Source organism: Tachypleus tridentatus, chromosome 10, assembly GCF_004210375.1.
Source record: "Tachypleus tridentatus isolate NWPU-2018 chromosome 10, ASM421037v1, whole genome shotgun sequence".
Taxonomy (NCBI): Eukaryota; Metazoa; Arthropoda; class Merostomata; order Xiphosura; family Limulidae; genus Tachypleus; species Tachypleus tridentatus.
The window spans coordinates 63,004,784-63,023,168 of record NC_134834.1 but is presented as its reverse complement, the minus strand read 5'-3'; the positions used below and the strand labels follow the sequence as shown (position 1 = coordinate 63,023,168).

The window sequence follows — 18,385 nt, the reverse complement described above, 5'->3', positions numbered from 1 at the left end:
TTAGTTACAACTTGAAGAACAATTTGAAAGAACTGGACAGATTTTATTGTGAATTGATAAGCTGAATCAAATGGAGTTACAGGTTAAATGTGGAAAATGTTTTTATACATTCAAGATACACATGTTCCTTGTGTTAAAAATGTACTCTAAGTAATATAACATGTTGACTTGTTTAATTTTATCTCTTGTTGTCTTTGTATTATAAATTTAAAAAAAGGTTTTAAATTAATTGCTCTTAAGAGCCTTAGAAGACTTAGGAAGTTTAAGAGAAATAATAAAACAAGACAAAAGGCAGTCAAAGGGGGTATATGAAAATATAGTTGTCTGAAAATATAAAAATTAATGGGAAGTGTTTCTTAATATATTCTTCTGTTGATGGGTTATAGGCTAAATTGACCAATCCCATATTTTGTTAACATAATAATATTTACTATAATTCTAAATTTACAAACTGTCTTCATGAAATTTGATAAGTATTTACTAAACCTTATATTCTGGTATACATACAAACTCAGATTTTTAAAAATAAAGGTTTGCTTGTGAATATCTGAAGCCTTTTCATAGTTCTAATGTGTTGCCACTTTCTGAAGTAAATCAGTTGCATGTATTGATTTTTGATTATAGGACACAGTAGCTGTTATTTTGGTAATTACTTTCAGCAGTACCCCAGCTGTTTTCATGTGGGAAGAACAGTAGTCATGTTTGGGAAGAAGTTTGGATAAGTTGTCTGCTGATTTAGAATTATCCCAAAGTTCATCAGAGTCACTATCTATAGATGATTTGTCACCATCTCTTAGAATAGGTAGTGTTTGTGGTTCAAATCCAGGCAAACAGTATTGATCATGTTGGGTGTATTACTAGATGTCATTTGATACCTTGTTGTTGATGTTCAGGGGTTTATTATTTCATCATACTGATCTGAAATATTATCAGATGTGTGATGCCCCTTAATGTGCTGACATGCAAGCTTGACTCTGCATTTTTCAGTCAAGTTTAAGGTGACCAGTGACTCAAGAAGCTGTGCATTTGTCTGCTGCTCCAGACATTCACAATGATAATGGGTACAAGTTGCAGTAGAGAGATGACTTTTTGTTGGACTTTATCAAACCTGCTCTTGATCAACACTATGGACAGATGCTTGTACTTAAGTAGGAAGTAAATACAAAGAATCCATGGCTATCCTAAGATATATTGACATCATCACTGAGAAGGGTTGCAGTGTACTATAATAAGATTGGTGAGTTCATTAGTGATGTGCTTCTAATGAAGTTGTGTGGACTTGTATTTAGTTGATGCTGTACATGGTGCTGCTATTGTTGGCTGCTGCACTTGGCTGGAAGTACCGAATATAGTTTATAATAATATACTAAAATGCCTATAAATACTACGATATTGAATATAAGTACTTTAATTTTCCCTACAAAGTATTTGAATACAAATATCATCCAAATGCTGTAATCCAGTGCATTCAGACAAGAATATCCCATGTCAGGGTAAAATATGTTAAAAAATTCTCTTAGACATTTGGAACAATATCAAGTTTACAGATATGTGTTGATAATGGTTTGTTTTTTTTAAATTTTGACTCCAATACTCTAAACGTTTGTGACATGCTCAAAAGAGCTCGGTCCATATACAAATGTATTAGGGTTAGCAAAATTCTGTAATGGGAGCATGACATTTGTAGGATGTTAAAAGTAACTTCATTTCTGATTGTAACAAGATGGCAGGGTTATTAATTTTACTTTTCTTACTTTATTAATATTTTCATATTCTTTGGAAAGGTTAATGCTTATGAGATGGTGATATAAGTTTAATTTGTTATGTGTTCCTCATAATTTTTACTTAAATTGAGGGATTTACAAATCTGAATGCTGAATTTTCTGTCCATAGGCAGTATCAGTTTTCCATAATTTCTAAAGGCCATTCTTCTGAGCAAGGATTGTTTTGTCACTATTGTCACCTGTAATCTCACCTAATGTTTAGACTTGACATTTGTTCAAATTATAAGTCTGTCTTTTACACAAAAAAAAACGTTAGTAACTGACTATTTTGTGAGCACCTTTATGTGATGCTTTACTAATTTTGTGATACTCTTTAAAGAGGTTGCTGCTGATGTACATGAAGATAAAGGTGTGAATTTGATGTTTCTGAATTTTCATAAAATTACCAATAAAGGGCCATATAAAAGGCTTTAAAAAAAAAAAGTGTTTAAAAGTGTTGAGCTATAAGTTTTTCTGTATTAAGATTGGCTGGATTGAAGAAAGCAGCGAGCTGTTTTAAATGTGGTTGTAGATGTTATGACCTAAAAGTGAGATATTTCAGGGTTCAGTATTAGTACCTTTACTTTTTTCTTAAATTTACTTCAGTGATGGAGTGGTAAGTGCATTGATTACATTTGCTGATGTTAAGGTTTTTATGTTGCTGGCTATGAGGAGGATACTGCTACTTTACAGAAGGATTCAGATTGTTCAGAATGCAAGATAATGCATATGAGTTATAATTTGAATTACAAGTATAATTTTCACAGGAGTAACATTATCAGTGTTATGAAATAAAAAGATCCAGGAATTGTTGATCATTTCCTTAAGCAATCATTGTACGCTGTCACTAGTGGAAGGGAAAATAGGATTTTAAGTTGTATTTACAAAATATAGGTCACTGGTTAAGCTATATTTAATGTATTGTGTTTTATTCTTGAGCTCTTTAAGAAGGATATTAAACTGCTGGAAAATGTTCAAAGAAAGACATTAGGATGATAACTGGGATAGAAAGGACAGGTAGGAGTTACCATCATCTGAGACAGTTTTACTTTCTTGTCAGGATTATTAGTTTTACATGTGTTGGATGCAGCTTCAAGGGCAGGACTAACATGTCCCTTGTATTTGTTTATTAATCTTGATATCTTGAATCTGACAAAGAAACAAAATAGCTTCACATACAACAAGGGGTTTTCACACCTTGGAGTTGGGTGCATGTTTCTCAAGAGATGACAGTTAAATTTTTACACGAAGGAGACAAGACATAATTTGTAAGTGTTTAAATTGCATCTTCATAGTTTACTATACAAATAGCTATACTCTTCACAGTAAACAGCAGTACTACATTTAACAATAAAGTAAATGATCTTTTGGGTATGTGATTGATAAGAGCAAAATTAAAGTTTTATTAAACAAAAAACTTGTGTCAGTATGTGTAGCAGTCCTTTATAAACTAAGTGAAGAAAAGAAAATTACCTCAGTGAAGATAAAAAATATTAGTCCTTGCCAACCATGATGAAATTTAATTTTTTACTTGGATTTCACTAAGTAAATAATAAAGGTGTAGCACTTCTGTGAACACTTAATATGAAATTGTTGTTAAACCGACACTGCTATTAAATATGATAAACTAACTCATTGTTAATGTGAAGCAGGATGCCTAACAAGTCTTTATAGTAAATACAAATAAAGGTGAGGAGTCTAATTGATCTCTATAGTCAAAACTAAAAGTAATCCAAAATACAGTAGACACTGAAGGTTTCTGTTCACTGTTTTTAGACTTGCAAGCAGGCACTGCATATGCACACATGCACTGATTCTTAAATCTATAAAACCTATGCCAATTCTGTTAGTCTTATTTGAAATCCATGTAATACCCCTGTGACATGTAAGTAAAATCTGTTTTAAATTTTCTAAAATCCTTTTGTTAACTCTCTGAAAAATCTTCTCACAAGCTCCATCACTACCTTAAATAAGGCAGCACACTCTTTAAGTTTCTGATACCAGAAAATGGTGATTGGTTCCTTGCAAGATCAGTAATCCAATGAACAGTGAAGATCAAGGACAAGTCCAGTCAAACTCACTATCTAGTTTAATGAAGAGAGTGGCTCACTAATTAAAAACAGTTTTCTGTAAAAGAACCCAGTATTTTCATCAGCACTCAAAGAAAGTGGAAATTGGTAACTCACTAAACTTCTCTATCAGTTGAACTCTCAAAACAACAGTTTTGAAAGTAGTTACATTTTAATTAAATGAGTCAAAGACATGGTATCTTCTAATTCTTATCACACATTATCTCTTGGACTGTTTTGACCTAGGAACATATTTGTCATATAATTCAAACAATTTATATTCACCCCTTGGTGTGGATTCCTGTACGTGGTGAGGGACCTCCCAGGGAAGGTTCTGTCTGTCTGGTTACCTTCTCTGGGATCTAAACATCCACCCACATGTTTGCCGTGCGTGGTGACCTGTGAAGGGGAGGAGAGGATCCTGGTGGTTGAGGGGTCCAACCCTAACACACCACTTTGGCCTTGAATTCCTGTAGACGGGCGGCCTTTAGGTGGCTCCCCTTGGGTCAATTGGCTGGTCCACTTGGGTTAGGATCAACCAAGTACCAGTGTTGGAAGTTCTCAACAGGTGTTGTGGACATTGTGCCTGATGCTGGTGTTTGGGTATAGTGCTCACGAAACCCTGGCATTGCTGCATTGTCCTTGCATGACTGTAGTGCATCCCCTTGTAGGGCTCCATGGTGGGTGGGGTTAGTGGGAACTGAAATTTTTCTTTTTTCCTATGGATCCTCCTTCAAAAAATTTAAATGAAATAGTGAGAAAACAGTCAATGGGTAAGCGACCACGTCTTGAAGACTCTGAACAGCAATCTTCAACATCTGTAACACACGTATCTCATTTTCTTATATTACATTCTCTTTCGGAAAAACCTTTAGGCCAATTGTCCCTCCTTTTTTATTCAGAAGGGACTAGAGGGATTTGCTGGCTCTCCAAAATCAGTAAAGAAGCTTTGATCTGGAGACATATTGGTTGAAACATTCACATCCCAACACAGTGAACTCCTCTTCAATTCAAAGACAATCGGGGATATACCTATTGAGGTTACACCTCATGCTACTTTGAATTCTTCATGAGGAGTTATTGTTGAGAGGGATTTGAAGAACATCCCCGAGTCAGAGATTCTCGCTGGTCTCTCCACTCAAGGAGTTTCTGCAGTGAGGTGGATCTCCACTCACAAAGATGGAGTTACACTGCCAATAAATACCCTTGTTTTGACATTTACTTCATCACGTGCACCTGCCACCATCAAGGCAGGTTATCTCATTTGCAGGGTACAGCCATACATTCCAAACCCTCTCTGATGTTTCCAATGTCAGAGATTCGGCCACTCAAAGACATCATGTCATGGTTCCCTGACATGTGCTCGTCGTGGGGGGCAAGGACCACGATGCCTATGGATGTGACATGGACCAACACTGCGTCCACTGCAATGGTTTTCACCCCTTCTACTTTTGTTCTTGCCCAAAATGGTTGGAGGAAAAAGAGGTGCAACGTTTGAAAACGATACATAACGTTAGTTATCCTGAGGCTTGGAAATTGCTGCCCGCCACTCCATCTCGGACATGTGCTGCTGCACTTAATTCCACAACTACAGTAGGAGTGCAGACAGATCTCTCTGTGCCTCCAAGAGAATTGTTTTCAAAACAAATGAAAAGCCTTTTGACCTCCATGGTTAAAAAGGTTGATGAATCAACTTCCACACCCATCTCTGTTCCTCCCATGCATTCCAACAAACCACAAGATTCACATCCTTCAGTTTCAAATACAGGCATTTCTTCTGATACATCTTTTCCTCCCACCCCAAGAGGCAAAACAATCATTCGTTTGCATCCTCAGTCACTGGAATCCCCTTCCAATAACAAAGACCTGCCCACTCGACCCAGGGCAGGATCCATGGAGGTTGATAGACATCCTCCGACTAAGGACAGTAAGGAAAAAAGAGGTGGTCATGAACAGAAGGGTTCTCCAGCCACTTCTCCTACCCGTCATTAAAAATGGCCACCTTGATACAATGGATCTGTCGAGGTTTACGTTCTAATCTGGATGATATCAAAACACTGATTGCTTCCTACCATCCTATTTGTCTTTTCTAACAAGAAACATTTCTCCAACCTTCTGATATAGTCACCATTCACCAGTTTTCTCTGTACAGAAATGACAAGCTGTGTGATGGACGAGTACATGGAGGGGTGGCACTATTGATTGATCAGCATGTGCCCACCCTGTCTTAGTCACTCAACACACCATTGGAGGCCGTAGCCATCCGTGTTTCCTTGGGTCATACCATCACTGTTTGTTCTCTCTACCTGTCCCCTGGGAAGACATATGATCAATCAGAATTTGATGCTCTCGTTGAACAGTTGCCGTCTCCTTTTCTAATCCTGGGGGACTTTAATGGACATCATCCCCTCTGGGAAAGTGCTGCTATTGATGGGAGGGGTCGCTCTGTAAAGTGTATGCTCTCTGATCACAATCTTTCTCTTTTCAATACTGGTTCTTCCACTTATTTTCATGCACCCAGTCAGTCCTTTACCACTATTTATCTCTTAGTTTGATCCCTTTCATTATTCTACCATTTTTCATGTAGTGTTGACAATTATCCGCTAGGCAGTGATCATTTTCCTATACTTTTGAGAGAGACTGGCCGTGGTCGATGCCACCCTACCCGCGTGCCCCGGTGGAAGCTGGATTAGGCAGACTGGTCCACTTTCACTACTCTCGCAGAACTTGATCCTGCCATCGTAAATCAGCCATCAATAGACGACTGTGTGGCAGCAGTAACTGGCTGTATTATACAAGAAGCTGCTCAGTGTACGAGGTCTGTTAAAAAAATATGCGGACTGACATCATAAAACAAAATGTACTTTATTTAGAAGTTACAGGTCTGGGACTCCTTCAAAGTACTCGCCTCTCCAATGCACACACTTATCCCAACGGTGTTTCCACTTGTTGAAACAGTTCTGGTACGCTTCTTTTGTAATGTCCTCCAGCTTCTTCGTCGCATTTGCCTTAATCTTGGGAATCGTCTCAAATCTTCTTCCTTTCAAGGATCTTTTGAGTTTGGGGAACAAGAAAAAATTGCAAGGAGTAAGGTCAGGTGAGGTGGGGGTGAAGGGTGGGAAAGAACAGTGATCGAGTGTTTGGCTAAAAATTCGCGAGTTCTGAGGGCTGAATTTCAAAGCAATGAGTTCTGAGGGCAACGCGGTGCATCTTCAATTTTTCGGTCAAAATCTCGTGACAAGATCCAACTGATATCCTACACTCTTCACCAAGCTCCCTGACAGTCAGACATCGATTTGCCCACACCAGGGTGTTGATTTTGTCGACGTGTGGGTCGTCAGTTGACGTGGAAGGACGTCCAGGACGCTCATCATCTTCAATGGACTGTCGACCATCCTTAAAACGTTCATGCCACTTGAAACATGTCGTACGCTTCATAGCAACATCACCGTAAGCCGTGTTAAGCATAGCAAAAGTTTCAGTCACAGATTTTCCAAGTTTAACACAAAATTTCACAGCAAGTCGTTGCTCCTTCAGGTCATTCATTCTGAAATCTGCCAAACGAAAAAATCGCACTTCACTTAAAACTGCGCAGCTAATACACAAATGAAGATATCTGCAATCGGGAAATGGCATCGTAATCAGCTGATTGTGCGAACCTAGCGACACCAAGTGGATTCCCCTGAAACCAACTAAAGCCGCACAATTCAAACAGTCTGTGTATTTTTTGAACAGCCCTCATAATCCTCAAACATTGAGACGTTTTCCACGATATCCTCGTTCCTGGTGGAATTCTGCTTGCCACTTAGCACGGAAGGCTCAAAAACGGGCCTCGGATACTTTTTGTTGATATCCCACACTTTCAAACTGCGTCGCTTTCCAATGGGCCCATGCACATGGTAGGTGGGTACGATGTCAAAGCCAGAAGGAATCTTGGATTAAGTTCACCACTAGCATATCTTATACCATCAGTTCCAAGATCATATGGGACAGGATTCGAAAGGTTAATGGGCACTACAATTCTGTCCCCCTCTTGATCTTACTCTCTGATGGTCAGGAGGTGGGTGATGTCTGTAGCATCGCTGATACTCTAGGTGAAAGCTTTTGCTGGGTATCTAGCACTTCCACTTGTTCCTCCACCTTCTTGACCATCAAGACTCGGGCAGAGCGTTCACCTCTTTCCTTTTGAACTGACTGTCTCTTTGACTATAATTATCCCTTTACACTGGTGGAACTGAAAATGGCCCTTCATCGGGCTGGCAGTACATCTGTTGGATCTGATGATATACACTATGACATGCTGCACCATCTATCTCCTGCTTCTCTTGATGTCCTTCTAATTGTCTTTAACCGGATCTGGCAGGAGAATATTTTTCCTGATGCCTGGTGCCAGGCTATTATCTTACTTTTTTTAAGCCAGGGAAAGATCCCAATATTCCATCAAACTACTGTCCAATTGCTTTGACAAGCTGTCTCTGTAAGACCTTAGAAAGGATGGTTAATGCTCGTCTTGTTTTGTTCCTCGAATCACACAACCTCCTATCGTCCACCCAGTGTGGGTTTCGACGACAGCACTCCACCACAGACCACCTAATTCGACTTGAAACGTCAATCTGAGAAGCCTTTCTCAAACACCAACATCTTGTATCAATATTCTTTGACATTGAGAAGGCTTATGACACAACATGGAGGTATGGCGTTTTGCGAGACCTCCATACATATTGGTTACGTGGCCATTTACCCGTGTTTATTAAAATATTTTTAATGGACAGGAGATTCCAAGTTTGTATGGGTTTGACACTTTCCTGTTCTTTTGTACAGGAATTTGGAGTCCCTCAGGGCTGTGTTTTGAGTGTCACACTTTTCAGTGTAAAGATAAATGCAATCATTGAACAACTCCCTCTCACTATTGCGAATGGGCTGTATGTCGACGACTTTGACATCTCATGTCAGTCGTCAGACATGAGATATATTGAGCGGCAACTACAAACTGCCCTCAATCGTGTACTGAAGTGGACTATGGCGAATGGCTTTAATTTCTCTCTCTCTAAACCGTTTGCATGCACTTTTGCCGCCAACGGGGGTATTCACCCTGATCCTGAACTTCATATCGGTGATGTTTTGCTGCCAGTGGTCCCTGAGACCAAGTTATTGGGGCTTATCTTTGACCGTAAGCTGATCTTTATACCACACTTAAAGCAGCTTCGGGTCAAATGCACAAGAGCACTGAACATTCTCTGTGTCCTCTCTTCTATCGGTTGGGGAGCAGATCGATGTTCAATGTTAAAGGTATATCGTGCTCTTATTCGATCAAATCTCGACTATGGATCAATGGTGTATGGCTCTGCCAGACCCTCGGCCTTAAAGATGCTGGACCCCATTCATCACCAAAGACTTCGACTCTGCACTGGAGCTTTGCGTACCTCTTCAGTTCATAGCTTATACGTTGAATCTCATGAACCTTCTCTGCACCTTTGCCGTTTGCAACTATCTTTACAATATTCTTCAAAACTTTGTTCCTTAACAAAGCATCCCACATGGGGATGTGTTTTCCTTCCTCGGTGGGCCGTACTTTTTCAGAACAGATGATCTGCCATTGCTCCGTTTGGCCTTTGCATCTAGGCGCAATTGGATGAATTGGGTCTGTCCTTGGATAACATTGCAGATTCCACAGGTCAGCTCATTCCACCATGGCTTATTACAGCCCCTACATGTGACCTTTCTTTCAGTCATCTGAAAAAGGCAGATACTCCAGATTGGAAGTACCATCTTTTATTTCATGAACATGAAATATTTTATTTCATTTTATTTCAGACGGCAATATTTTAAACATGTTTTTTCCTAGGGTTTATCAGTAACATTGGACAGTGTTATTGGTGATGGTGACTCTGTCCATCTTGATGAAGTTTTTAGTTTTTTAATGGCCATTAATCTTTTTAATCTCATTTAAGTGTTGCGTATTTCTTCATTACACCTTTTTAATTGTGGTTCCTTTTTTACAGTTTCATTCTCTGTAGCTCAATTTGACATTGGAAAATGGCCAGAACATTAAATAACTCGACTCCAGGACTGGAAAGGCCAACTTCAGGTGACTAATGCTGCTGTTTCAACTATCCGTTTGAACTACTTGTTAGTCGTCCTGGCGAGTTATTATTACACTTTTGCTGCATGTCATTTAACACTTTTATTACTTTACCGTTTAGTACTGGCCATAATGAAACATAACCTGGAACCAGGACTGGAAAGACCAACTTCAGGTGACTGACGGTGGTTCTTATACTTACTTGTTAGTCTCCTGGCGGGTTATGATCATTACCATTCTGCTACAGGAAGTCCTTTACAACTTTGTAGACTGGATGTCAACATTGGTTTTACGCCATTTTCTGTTTTAATTGCTGTTTTTACCTTCATTTACTTTTACAAATTTTACTACATTTACTTTACTTTTACCTTTTTACTGGACATTTGGATACTCATTATTACAATTTTGATTTATGTCTTTTAAAACTTTTATTATTTTACATTTTGATAATGGCTGCTATGACACATAACCTGGAACCAGGACTGGAAAGGCCAACTTCAGGTGACTAACGGTGGTTCTTGAACTTACCTGTTAGTCTTCCTGGTGGGTTATGATCATTACCATTTTGCTAGAGAAAGTACTTTACAACTTCTTTTACTCTGCTTTCTCTCTTACCATTGTAAACTAGGTGTTAACATTGGTTTTATGCTTTTTCTGTTTTTCAATGATGTTTTGTTTTACCTTCATTTCCTTTTCTGTATTTTACTACATTTACTTTAATTTTACCTTTTTACCGTGACGTTTGGTGCAGATAGCCTAGCTGCTTTGTGCCATAAAACACTAAATGAAATCAAATCAATTTATATTCGTGATATGTGAGCTCAAAATGGAAATATGATGGTGCTAAAAGATGTGGTGGAGTGTCTAATGAATATCATAAATGTTAAAGAATTGGTATGTAAACAAAAATTGTTACTGTTTGAAAAATGAATATTTAGGTAAAATTGTCTTGTTTGTTCATCAAAATGGTATTATAGTAGTAAAAACTAGTAGTAATATACAATTGATATCAATTTTTATTATCATGAAGGTATATAATTTTTCCAGAGTTCTTGCAGGTAGTTAAATCCTTAAAATTTATAAATGTTTTTGGTTTTAAGAGCCCTAGTCTGTGAATTTTTTACAAACCTAGTAGGTCAGTTAGAACTTTGACTTTTAATATTTTATATGATGAAAAAAAAGGACTTGCTCCTAGTATGAAAAAATGGATGTAAAATGAGTAAATTATCAGTTATTTAATTTTCAGCTCTGTTTTTGTAGCCTTTTTTGTTGTTGTCTGATATTATATCTTAGAAATACTATATATTATGCAACTTGTTAATAGCTCTGAAATTAAAATATCTAATTTTTTTAATCTCCAGCTAAACAAAAATGAACATGTTAAATATAATGTAATAGGTCTATATAGTTTGTGGTTAATCCTGTTTATATGGTAGCCATATTTTTAACTCTTATTTTTGGTTAGTTAAGTATTTGTAAAATAAGTATGAAAATGTTGGGGTATTATGAAGATGCACAGAAATAATATGCATAAAGTAATAAGAAAAAAGCATAAAACCTTTTAAAAATTTAACATTAAGAAAAATTTAAAATAAAATCCCTGGTTACCTATTCTAACTTCAGGTTAAATGTAATGAGAAAACACTGATATTTCTATCTTTGGTGATGCATTATGGAGATGACTCATGATTGAGTGGTCTCAGGTTTGATTCTGATTTCTACTGAATTTGGTTATTCTGTCTTTGTTATGACAAAGTTGTTAAGGCTATCTGCCACTTTCACTAATTTTGAACTGCTGGTTAGAAAGAAGGTAAAATTCTGGACCTACTGCAAAATGTACTAATTGTTTTATCAAACATAATCAGTTTATGGGGTTGTTGGTTTAATTGATAAGAATATTCCACTAATTGTAAAGCTAAATTTCAAACTTTACCTCTTATTCTTAGAAACTTATCAGTGACAGTTTAGTTCTGGTGTACATTCTATCTGTGCATTGTTTCTAATATTGGATAAATGTATCTTTACACTTCACTAAATGATTTTTCAAAGATGCATAAGGCAAAGTTCCAATGTTTTGTTTGTTTAGCTGTCTCTACCAATAACAATTATTTTGGAAATTTGTGATGTTACTCAAATAAAACTAATTTCAAAAATTAATTACCATAGGTATGCAAAAACCCTCCTTCCTTCTCAATTACAGCTAGATTAAAGTCTGCAACATTTAAAACCTTGAAGTTGGGAAAGAAAATGGCTGACAGAACTGTAACTTCAAGTTGCATGCAATAAGGGTATTAACATAAATAGGGATTATATTTAAAAAAAAAATGTTGATTCCAAAGACAGATTTTAAGAAGTTATAAGATTGTTGATAGAATGTGAAAGAAAAATTATAATGTAACACTGTTGTGAAATAAGTGTTGTCTGTAAATTTAAAGCTAATTATGCATTTCACACTGAAAATTCTAAGTCAGTTAATTGTACACATTGTTTGTGGCTTTCATCTAATAAAAGCACTTGGCTTTAGGTAAAAATTTGTATTATAATCTGTTGAATTGAGGCAACTTCATAATTTATTCAAATAGCAGTTGTACAGATTCACTACAAAATACTGTTTTTATTAGCTGTAATTCAAACATGACATATTTAAAATATTTGTTTCAGATTGAAAACTTTCCACCTCAACATTATAAACAAGTGTGTATTAAGGCCACTTTGTACAGTGTTGGTGATGAATCAAAACCTCATGTTCACAAGTTGGTGGGAAAGGACTGTAATTCTGAAGGAATCTGCAATATGAAGCTGAATAATGATGGAACTGCTAGGTAAAAGCTAATGATCTGTGATCTGATATTTTCTTTCAGTTTAGGATCAAGAAATTAAGGTAAAGAATATACATGTTTTTTACTTTTCAATCATGAAGAAGTGTAAATTGTTAGTCACAAATTTTTGCTTTTTTAATGTAAATGTATGAAGTATTTTTTTTACCAAAATTCACATTTTATTTGTTGTACACATAATGTGTATTTGTATATGTGAATGTTTAAAAAAATTATCAGTTTGATTCAAAATCCAAAGTAACTCTTAATATTGTGATTGATGAAACTTCTGAAGTGCAAAGTACAATGTTTTTGTTCTTTTGATATATGACTTGAAGTTGTTAGGTTGTCTTTAGTCTACTTGATTTCATATTATTTAATACAGCTTAGTTATGGAACTTGATTAATTATAGTGAAAGTCTGTGGTATTGATATAGTAATAAAGATGCAATTAATAATTTGTTATAGCTTCAAAACTATATCAAGCACAAAATGGTTGAGGTCAGTCCCAGAGACCAAGTCCATGCTGAAAGAGATAATTTGAGTGAAAGGCATTTTTCATGTTAAAAATAAAAAGACTTGTTTTTATTTTTTCATATTTTATTTACATAATATCTAGGACTGTAATAGTAAAATCATTAATATATATATATATATATATATATAAAAATGTAAAATGCAAAATAAAATCAATGTTTTTCTATAGAATAACAGGAGATTGTAACAGATCATTACAATTATTATCCAAATAACCTCAGTTTTCTAAAATTTACACACATTAGGTTGCTTTTAATTCTATTATTTTTGCATTGTTTTTTTTTATATTCTGTTTCAGTATATGACAAGAATTTAACTGTAGTGAAAAAGCTTAGCCTAACTGAGTTACTATCATATTAGAACATGTAACTCAAGGTGGCCTTATGAAATTATTTTATTCCTTTTTCAATAGACTAGTGCTATCCAACTTAACAAATTTCTAATAATTTTATGCTTTAGTTACTTCTATTGAAAATCTTGTATCAATAAATAAAATAAAAATGAATTAAAGAAATTTTGTGAACTTGTAATCAAATTGAAATCTATTTTAGTAATTTATAATTTATAGCCTACTTTCTTAGTGTTAGTTTTACATAATATATTGGTTCTCCACAAAACAGTTAATGCTTGTATCAAATATTATATAATGCTAAGTGTATCAAGCATTATAGCAGAATGCCTACAAATTTCTATGATTAACTGACTTTTTAATTTATAGATAGGTTATAAAGTTTATTAACTGCTAGAAACTGAACACTGATCACAAACAAGAAAATTAAGGCTAAATAACTACTTACAGGTTCCTAAACTAAACTCTACATGAAATCTTTTAAAGAAATAACTTCTTTGTATTAATCATAAATAATCCAGTAACAATTTCCTAGATAATAACTGACATTTTTGAAAGGCAAAGGTGATGTGGAAGAGGTGTCATGTATTTCAACTTTTATATATCTCAATAACTTAAGGAGATAGGTTGCTCTAAATTTATATTGTGGCTTGTCAGTATTGCTAATGTATGTTTCTGAACAGCTGGACACTCAAAAAATGAGTAGAAGAAAATTAAATTGTTAATTTGTAGTATTTGTTATGTAACTCAGAGAAGTGAGCATTGAGGACTTGTTTAAATATTTCCTTTTGAAATTAGAATTTGTACAATATAACAATTTTAACATACTACAGTTTGTTGAATATTAAATGTAAGTTCAATCCAGAAACTCCCAAAGAGGAAGTTTTGGACATTTTTTGAGGCAAGATATTGTTTGTTAATTGTTAAATTTTAAAGTTAAATACAGCATCTTCATGTCTCTATACTAACTGGTACTAATGTCAGTCCACTAGGAGTAAATATTGTTCATCTCTGCATACCATTTGGAAATTTCAATGCTTGTGCTTGGCCATTAAGCTCATGATGTGCTGATGGATTTCAGTTACCCTACCACGTGATCTCTTTTTGCAGCACCAATGCTAAAGGAGTGTGGGAAGTGTCTTCTTTTTAGTCAAATTTCAGTTCAAATTGAGGGAAGCTGGATTGGGTAGTTTTTTCCAACAAAAATGTCCCCCAAATGGTTCATGAGAGGTCTGTTAATTATAAATTATATTTTGATGCTTGACTGCTGAATGTAACTGAAATAATGACCAGGTTATTGACATAAGTTTAATTAAATTTTAAATGTAATTTTGTAAAAGGTTGCAATGTTTTCACTTGGCACTATGACCAAGCTTTATGAATAGGGTTAAAATTAAAATAATTAAGTATTTTTATAGTTTTTTAGGTTGTGAAATTTGGAAAATGTTATTGTAAAATACTATTTTCAAGAACATTAACATTACTTTCTTTCAGCTTAGAATTTCAGTATTCTCATTGTGGATCAGAAAGTTTTATATCAAGTCATTAACAACTAACATGATGATACTTTTTGTTTTTTGTACTGATCACAGCATTTGGCTGTAAGTCATAGAAAACATGGTGAAACTTCTAAAGATTTATCAGTATCAGAGCCAGTTTATCATATTTCAAAATGGCATCACCATTCCCTTTGTTACGATAGGTTACATGATTTTTGCTAACATTACTGTTGGATAAAATTGATTTATGTCTGATAAGTATTGTTTCTTCTCAATAAATCATAAAATCTTTATATGTTGTTTGAATATGATTAACATAGCTGTAAAATTCAATAAATAAGGTTTGAAATCACTAATTTTGTGGTTGCCTACCATGCTCATTGAACCTAACTAAACATATGTGATGTCATAGAGGAACATTTTTCAACCTTTCAAATATGTATAATTTTGGGAAACAAAAGAGAATGTCTAAACAAAAAGTATATGATATTACTAGATCTGTGTTTTTTTTATATAAGTGTCGTAAACTTCACATTTTACTCTTAAATTCACCATATTTGGAGCTCTAGGTAGTACCTTGACAAACCATGCTTCTCAAATCTCTTGATTTGCTTTGTACTAAAGTGAATAGATTATAGTGTGTTCAATCAAATTGTATTCATATGCAAAAATGGCTCGTTTGGGTTGAGAAAATATTTTACATAGAAGAGCGAACAACGTTTCGACCTTCTTCGGTCATCGTCAGGTTCACAAGGAAAGAGGTAACTGACCGGAAGCTGACCACATGTTTGAAAGGGGTTGTGTAACTGTGTGTCGAAATGTAGAGGGCGGTATTAGATGTTTGAATATATAATTTTATTTATTTTATTATATTAATATAGGTATAAAGGCGTTCCTTTATATTGGTGTATTTTGGGTTTAAGTTGTTGTATAAGTAAGGCTTCTTTAATTTTGCGTTTGTTTATGTTTGTTTCTTTATTTAGTATTTGAGTGTTTTCTATGGTTATGTTGTGTTTATTTGACTTGCAGTGTTGAAAGCGTGTGAAGGTGACTTTTATGTTCTTTGAATCTGGTTTCCATTTTCCTACTTGTTTCTCAATATAGAAGTCGTGGCAGTTATCACATTGTATTTTATAAATAATGTTGGTGTTGTGTTTGTCAGTGTAGTTTTTTACATAGTATAGACCTCAGTTTTGTGCCTGGTTTTGAATAAATTTGGTATTAACTGGAATGTCATATTTTGTTACTAATTTTGCCAAATGTTGGTTATTTGTTTGCTGATGTCAGAATATATGGTATACAGCAGTATATGGTTTCGTGGTTTTTTTGATTAAGTGAGCTGTATTTACTTTAGTTGGTGGTTGATTTTGCTTTTTGTCTAGGTGTGTGCGTATAATGTTTTCTACGGTTTGTGGAGGAAACTTATTGATGTTGATGAAGTATTGTTTTATTTTGTCTAATTCATCGTTAATTTTATCTGGTGAGCATAGTTTTATGGCTGTGTTTATTTGGTTTCTTAGTATGTTGAGTTTTTGTTTTGTTTCATGTGCTGAGTCCCAAGGAATGTATAGTCCAGTATGGGTGATTTTTCGGTGGATTTCTGTTTTGAATTGTGTGTCAGTTCTTGTAATTTTGAGGTTAAGAAATGATATTTGATTGCTTTCTTCCTGTTCACATGTGAAGTTAATGTTGGGATGTATAGAGTTAATGTGATTGAAAAAATTAAGTATGTGTTCTGTAGATTTGAATCCCATAACCGTGTCATCTACATATCTGTACCAGTATAGTGGTGGATGTAATGCTGTGTTAATTGCTTGTGTTTCAACTTGTGTCATAAAAATATTGGCTAGAACTGGTGATACTGGGTTGCCCATGCTTAGGCCATTTGTTTGTATATAGTTTTGGTTGTTGAACATGAAGTTGGTCTTTATCGTGGTGAATTCTATGAGGGTTGCTAACTGGTTACTGGGAATTTCTATAGTTGGGTTAGGGTCTCGGATATAGAGTTCTAAGGCTATCTTGCAGGCTTCAGTGGTTGGAACTTCTGTAAAGAGGGATATAACATCAAAACTGGCCATTAAGGCTTTATGATTAAGTTGATTTAGATTAGACTTGAAATTAAAGAGTCTTTGATGAATGAGCTGGCTGATGTTACATATTTAGAGAATGCCCATGCTATGTATTTACCAAGATTGTAATTAAACGATTCATATGTGGACATTATTGGTCGTAATGGACAATCTGGTTTATGAGGTTTGGGGATGCCGTATATTTGCGGTGTCGCGTGAGTCGGTTTTACGTAGGTAGGAATAAAGTGTTTGTGAAATTGTGTTGGCTTTTTTCATTTGTAGTAGTAATTTGTTCAGTTGCGTTTTAGTGTGTCTTTGTTGGATTTGTGTGTATTGGTTTAAATTTGTTCGTGTCTGATAAGATGTTGTTCATTTTTTGAATGTATTCATTCATGTTCATTATGACTATAGCGTTACCTTTATCTGCTTTTAGAATTTTTATGTTTTGTCTTGTTTTAGGTTTTAATGGAATTAATGTCTCTTTTTTGTAAGGTTGTTTTTTAGTTTTCTGTTTTGTGAAATTATGTTGATGGTTTTGTGAGAAAATTCTTTGAAAAAATCGTTTAAGATGTTGTTTTTTAGGTGTTTCTGGAAAATATAAATTTGTAATTTTACCTGGGAAGTTTGGCTGTTGGATGTCAATAAAATTATCTAAGTTGTCTTCTTTCTGTTGGTTGTGTTTGGTTGTTTCCTTGTTTTTCTTCTCTGTAGAAAGTATCACAAGTCTCCTGGCTAAGTCTTCTAAACATGTTTTGATTTCTATGGTTGGAATGTACCTAGGTGCTATTGAAGTTGAGTCCTTTGTTAAGTAGATGTATCTCGTCTGTGTTTAATTGTCGGTCGGATCTGTTAATTATGAGGTTAGTCAACGGTTCGTTGTTTTTGTGTCTTTTCTGTTGTTTGCATCTTAGTTTTTCTAGTTTTTTGTTGTGGCAGATCTTTTTGTCTGTCGTTCTTAGTATTGATTTTGTTTATGTTTCGTTGTATAAGTCCGTAAATCTCTGGTTTAATGCAGCATGCCAGTTGATGGTCTAGGATCATTTTTTGTTTTTGTAAGTCATGTAGTTCTTTGTATTTTGTGTTCAACATGGCTTTAAGTAGTTTTTCTGTAAATTTTGGATAATGTTTGTGTATGTATTAAAATTTTTTGAAAGTTTTACCTTTACAAAATTAGGGGTTAGTTGTTCTTTTCTACATTGTT

At 34.9% G+C, this 18,385-nt stretch overlaps 1 protein-coding gene across 2 annotated transcripts in view; it reads left to right on the top strand.

Annotated features, from left to right (window-relative positions):
• LOC143229435 (nuclear factor NF-kappa-B p105 subunit-like) overlaps positions 1–18,385 on the top strand; it is a 153,902-nt gene that overhangs the window by 45,981 nt on the left and 89,536 nt on the right. For both annotated transcript variants that reach the window (XM_076461764.1, XM_076461765.1), the window contains one exon: positions 12,576–12,736. In XM_076461764.1, the coding sequence (XP_076317879.1) occupies positions 12,576–12,736 (161 nt within the window). The remainder of the gene's footprint in view (positions 1–12,575; positions 12,737–18,385) is intronic.